This window comes from Chanos chanos, chromosome 13 (assembly GCF_902362185.1).
Source record: "Chanos chanos chromosome 13, fChaCha1.1, whole genome shotgun sequence".
NCBI lineage: Eukaryota > Metazoa > Chordata > Actinopteri > Gonorynchiformes > Chanidae > Chanos > Chanos chanos.
The window spans coordinates 22198057-22204136 of record NC_044507.1 but is presented as its reverse complement, the minus strand read 5'-3'; the positions used below and the strand labels follow the sequence as shown (position 1 = coordinate 22204136).

Below are 6080 nucleotides of genomic sequence, written 5' to 3'. Positions count from 1 at the left end.
ACAATACACCAAAGTCAGTGCCCAGAAATGCGTGAGATGCTATGATGAGATTGAGAACAACACCTGGGCTTCTGAGAAGAGGAAAACAGCAGTATGGTCTTTTTCTGACCTTTACATGCTAGGGAAACAACTGTTTTTTTTGTTGTTGTTTTAAATAACCAGATACATACTATGGAACCGACTGTTTTTTTTTTCGTTTGGTTTGTTTTTGTTATAACTGGGTACATGCTATGGAACCAACTGTTTTTTTTTTAGAACCATGTGCATACCACAGAACCAACTTTTTTGAGGTTTTTCCATATGGCCCTATACATGCTGTTAAACAGATCTGAAGTGGTTTCATGAGCACCTTCCATCAGAAGATCTAAACATCACAGAGCTTTCAGAGGAAGATTCCAGAATACAGAGTGCAGAGTATATTTACACCTCCATCATCCATTAAAGAGCTGGAGCTTTTCCTTCTGGAGGAACTGGTTAAGTATATCCAACAAGGACCCTATTCAAACTCATAGAACAGTATTCCAAGATCTGTAACTGCTCTGGGTGCCCTGGAAGTCCAGTCCACCTCCTTATTTGGAAGTCTAGTCTAACTCTTTATTTGGAAGTCCAGTCTAACTCCTTATTTGGAAGTCTAGTCTAACTCCTTATTTGGAAGTCCAGTCTAACTCCTTATTTGCTCAGAAATATCTAAGTATTGTTGGAAATTTCTATAGTTTTGTGTAATGCCAAAACTCAATAACAATTTTACTATAACCACTTCCTCTCCCTTTTGCAGAGTAATGGCTAATGTCTTTTTGTGCATGTCATATTGGCACACTGATCATATCTTGGTAGACTGCATCACCCTCATGGCCACTCAGTAGTTCCTCATTATGGGTCAGTGGATTCTGTTTGTTGTGCCACACCAAGACTAAACGGATGTGCCATAATGTCACATCTATAAACTGAGCTTTAGAAAATGATCCGTTTTGATCTCACTGGCTCCTGTGCATGTTTATTATGATTCAGCTCATACTCATCCTTTTCTAAAACACACTGATTATGACTTTCCTGGATCTGTGTTGTATATTTATGTATTTGAGTTATTTATTGTTACTGGTATTTTTTAAATGTTTTTAATTATAATTATTAATTATAATTTACTGTTACTGAGTGGGAATTGTGTGAAATGATGTGTGAATGTTGAAGTAAAAGCAGTATGTAATGTTTATGTTGTAACCGGATGATTGAAAATCCATATGCCTGTTGGAAAGCATGTAGACTTACACTTTTTGTTTTTGTCATGATGTTTGATGCTTGAGCGTCCTGTATTAAAAACTCTGAGAGAACAGATGAGAAAAACTCTGAGGGATCCAAGCATGCATTAAAGATAAAACTACTTTACTGTTATGACAACTTTCAGCAGCATTAAAGACAAAACTGCTTAACTGTTATGACAACTTTCAGCTTGCAAATGCAAACCTCAGATACAAATGTTTTGGTGGCAGTATCAGCACATGATGAATGTTTAGTTTACACTGACCAGTGTTAAATTAAATAAACTTACATTTTGACTCTGGTGATTTTATAAAGTCTTTCTTTTTTTTATTTTGATTGTTGAACATTTATAATCTTTTCAGATGAAAACAGAATATGCATAGATACATAGTTTTACTTGATTTTAATTGCAAGATCAGCGACCGCGTTTCGAGTGGACCTTGTGCCGTTGATATTTTAGCTCTGATGGATGTAATCCCACTGGTACGTGCAGAGTGGGACTTGTGTCCTTTGGCTCTTCAGTGCTGCAGGAAAAGTAAACAACAAACAAGCACCTGTTGAGAAACAGCCCACGTGTGTCCTCCCTGCTCGGAGGGGACTTGGGGGGAATGGAATGACATCAGAATGAATGTATGATAATGTAATGACCGCATTAACCCTGAATGACAACACGCTCTCTTTAGTGCGTTCTCATAGAGCTGAGGCACTGTAACCGTACCTTAAAGTCCCAGAGCCCCATAGCGCCATCTAGTGCCACGCTGCTGAACTTCTCCACTTTGGCTCTCGTTCCCTCCACGATGCTCAGCTGACTGGAACAGAGACAGAACGGAACTGCCTTGACTTTGTCTTAGTTATTGTGTGTCTGTGATTATAAATGGTTATTGAATTCAATCCAAATAATACACACATTTTTAAATAATCTTCATTTTCAGGGACTTAAAATCTTTGAACTAAACACGCCACACTGATAGTTCTGAACAATGTACAAAAAAGAGATCATTACAAAAGAGAGAGAGAGAGAGAGAGCAGTAGGTGGTAAACTCCGTGGTGGGTCAGTGCAGTCAGTACAGTGAGCTGTGTGGTCCTTACGTGATGCTGTTCTGGTGCAGTGTGTCCAGCTCACTCCCCTCCTCCTCTGTGGTGGCCTTTTTGTCCAGGTTGCGGAAGTGCTGCATGGCAGACATGCCGGTCTTAGACGTTTGCTTTGGGACGTCTAACTTCTTCACCCATGTCAGGTCTCCAGGGCCCTTGTATGAGAACTGGTAGGGGCAACAGTCATGGCCCTGACATTTTCCAAGGACAAGAAAACCATCATTTGCGGTTAACCTCACTGCAGCAGCTCATGATGTTTGGTTTCTGATGGCTTTTGCAGGTTTGAGGCATGTGGCAGTACATCTGTGTCAAAGCAGTGATTGGCATTTGACTCAGTGCAGCCTACAACAGTGTAAGGTGTGGCCCCAGTGTAAATTTAACTGATTAAAGACAGATACGTGCTTTCAGGGAAATTTGATAACCAAGAGATATCTTAATATGTGTGTGTGTGTGTGTGTGTGTGTGTTTGTGTGTGGGGGCATATGTTTGTATTTGCATGTAAATGTGATTGCATTTATATGTGTTTATTTGTGAGAGTGAGCATGTGTGTGTGTGGTGTGTGTGTGTGTGTGTGTGTGTATGTGCGTGTTTGCCTGTGTGTGCTTGTATGTGAAAGAATGAGGGTGTGTGTATGTGTGAGTAATTGTGTGTGTGTGTGTGTGTGTACTTTAGAGTTAACACAGGCTGGAACAAATCAAGAGGATATCTCACCGCCGCAACCATCTCAGTCTCACTGACATAGAGGACGCTGAGCAGGGGAAGATGTTCAGTGGTGAGCTGTGTAACCCTGGAATTCAGAGTGTGTGTGTGTGTTCATTAATCTGTCCACAGGAGCAGAGCAGTACACCAAAGCTGAGATCTGTTTTAGATCACTCCACACATCCAGCTTCACACTTCAAACTAACCAGGAAAAGAGCTGAGTGACGGGACAAGTGTGTAGCTGCCACTGGGGCTGGTCAGCGGTGCGTTTTCAGTTAATGATGGCTAGAGCTGGATTTTTTCCTCTGCTTTAAAATAAATAAATAACTTAAATAAATCAACGTACTCTTTTCCCTGGGTGGCATGGGCCACGCTGATGGCGCTGTTGTGGCTGACCCAGGCCAGGCTGTCTCCAGAGGGGGAGAAACAAACGCCGTGCACCCAGCCCCCGCAGTCTTTATGGTCCATAAGCAACTCCCCAAAGGGCATCTTAGCCCCCCAAGGGGTTGGCCCGGGTTTCTCCTCAATGTCTTTAATATACGCAGAAAAAATCCTGAGACAGTGACAACGCAAGGGAAACAAGTTGTTTGACATCAGAAAAAGATGTGAAAAAAAGTACAATTTTATACCAAATCCCCGATAACCTCCAAAGTGGTTTTAGCAAAGAAACAGAGACATTATCCGTAGTGAAAAAAAGATCATGTTTTATGACAATAGATATACATATATATGTATGGACATTTATATATCCTACGTAATAGAATATAGATATATTAACTGATGGACTGTATGTTCAGAGAGATGTGTGTTGTGATACATTAGAAAACTAATCCCCTGGCCTAAAATGTACAGAACCCAGAAAATGTTTCCACACAGACAGTGTGGTGACGAGTGCGTGTCCTGTTTGTCACCTGCAGTGGAGGTCGGCCGAGCCTGCAGCCAGCAGGATGTTATTGGGGTGCCAGTCAAGACTCAGCACCGTGGAGCGGATTGGTTTCTTAATGTGCTTACTGAGCCACCTGGGGTGGAATCACAGAGAAAAACCAGAGGCCTTTAAGTGGTCAGGTTTCCTTACATTTAAAGGCTGCAAGAGAAGCATGTGTTACATCCCTTGTACTCAGCGTTGCTCTGTACAAAAGGGCACTGAAACTGTATAAATTGGTCTAAATGGCTTCCATGCACTCCTGACATGTGCACACACAGACTCACCAGTCATTCTCCTGTTCAAAGTAACACACCGAAATAAGCTTTGCACCGCTTCCCAGGGCGAATTTGTTTTCCAGAGGTGACCACTTCACACACGTGGCCGCCCTGTTGATGCGCACCAGGACCAGGGTGGGCTTCCACACCCCGTCCTTCAGGGTCCAAACATAAGCATTCCTGTCTGAGGCACACGTGACGATCCGGTTGGACTCCGGAGCCCAGTCGATTCCTGAAAATCACATTCGTTAATTCACTGAGCGTTATTAGTTCATCTCAGTCAATGACCACATCACAATTTAGGAATTTTCTCTGAAGTTTGATGGTGCAATGAGGGATGAGTCTACATTAGCTATACATTATAGAAGAAAACAAACAGTAAACCAAGGGAATCTTTTAACAATGGTGTAGCTTTCAACTCATTCTGCGTTCTTTCACACACACACAGCTGGAACTCTAAGAGTATTTGTTTAATGGGTTTTTATCAGTAGGAGTGAATGTCAGCAAGTTAATGACTAATGTATCTACTTCCCGTTACCGTACCAGTGATACGTCCACTGTGCTCCGTCAGCTCATGAATTTTAACCCATTCCTTTCCTTTTTTCTGATAAATATTCACCACATTACTGTTTGGGCTTATGGCGATTTCTGCAAGAAGCATAAGACATCAGTTTTTAAGAGTACCAAGAGCTGGCCTCTTACCGTCACATAAACAAAACAACGAGGAAATGGTCAGAAAATGCACTGATTATTTTTGGTTTGTTTGTTTATGAAAGCGTCAGTCACAAAAACTAAGAATAAGACTATCTTTTAGAGATGTAAGCATCCCTGTTAAACTGCCAGTATGATGCCTGTTCGCCAGTGAAATAAAAGGGCTGATGTATCTTTTGCCGACGGTGATAATCAGATTTCTCTATGGGTAAATCTTAGTGGATGACAATTACCAAGAGAAAATGCATGTACAGGCAGCCACAGGAGAAGTGGGAGCTGAAGTAATTGATTTGGAAATGCTGCTTGACTGCTTTACACTTACGTGTTCTGTCTTTGTTCCAGGCATGACAGGACAGCGGCTCCAGCCCAAAGCTGTACAGGGACATGTCTCGACAAACAGGGCTTGGAATGCAGAGGGAAGAATTTCCTATCGGCAAAAAGAGCAAAAATCTATGAGAGAACTGCAGTAGCGAGAGAAGATCTGACAGGGTGCTAAGACAGTAGAGAAGTCCAGTCACTCCTTAAACTATGTGTAGTGAATTTTATTTGTATCGCTTAGTGACAGTTTCTGATAATATATTGGATTCCAAATAACATAACAACATAACGACATGCTCAGAGCAGACATATTTACACAAGTTTTGCTTCTTGCTCATTTCCCATTGAGTCTTTACTTCAGCCCATCCCACTGGCTTCTGCACTGAGTTTGCTGGACCACCAAAGTTTTATAGCATACGTCATCCGTGCAGAACCAGAACCGCGCAAGAACTTTAGTTAGCATTAGTCATCACAAGGATGATACAAGACCACACTGTATGCTGTATCAAATAACAGTAAGACTTCTGCTGGAAAGATCAAACCCCATTTAATACTGACTGTAAAAGACTGTCAATCAGTGATACCCACTATTAACGTACTGAAGAATTTAAAGGCTTAGGGCACAATGAGAAACACTTGTCAGTAACTCTCACCTTGGTAGGGCTGTGGAGTATGGTGCTCCTGTTTCAGTGAGATGGAGAGCAGCTGGGGATGTGTATCGTGGACTCTGGGCAGTCTACACGAATGAGGCTGAGAGCTTAGGGCTGGGAAGGAAAGCAGCCCAAGCCTGAGGGAGGAGGAGG

At 42.0% G+C, this 6080-nt stretch overlaps 1 protein-coding gene across 1 annotated transcript; it reads right to left on the bottom strand.

The window, feature by feature from the left end:
• Positions 1-1574: 1574 nt before the first annotated feature.
• zgc:86896 (actin-related protein 2/3 complex subunit 1A) lies at positions 1575-6002 on the bottom strand. The gene is made up of 10 exons (XM_030790184.1): positions 5931-6002; positions 5282-5386; positions 4792-4896; positions 4258-4480; positions 3960-4067; positions 3395-3601; positions 3061-3136; positions 2347-2540; positions 1976-2066; positions 1575-1781 (listed from the first exon to the last, which is right to left on the bottom strand). Exons 2-10 carry the CDS (start codon positions 5343-5345, stop codon positions 1776-1778), a joined length of 1074 nt encoding a protein of 357 aa, XP_030646044.1. The 5' UTR covers positions 5346-5386; positions 5931-6002; the 3' UTR covers positions 1575-1775.
• Positions 6003-6080: the final 78 nt, after the last annotated feature.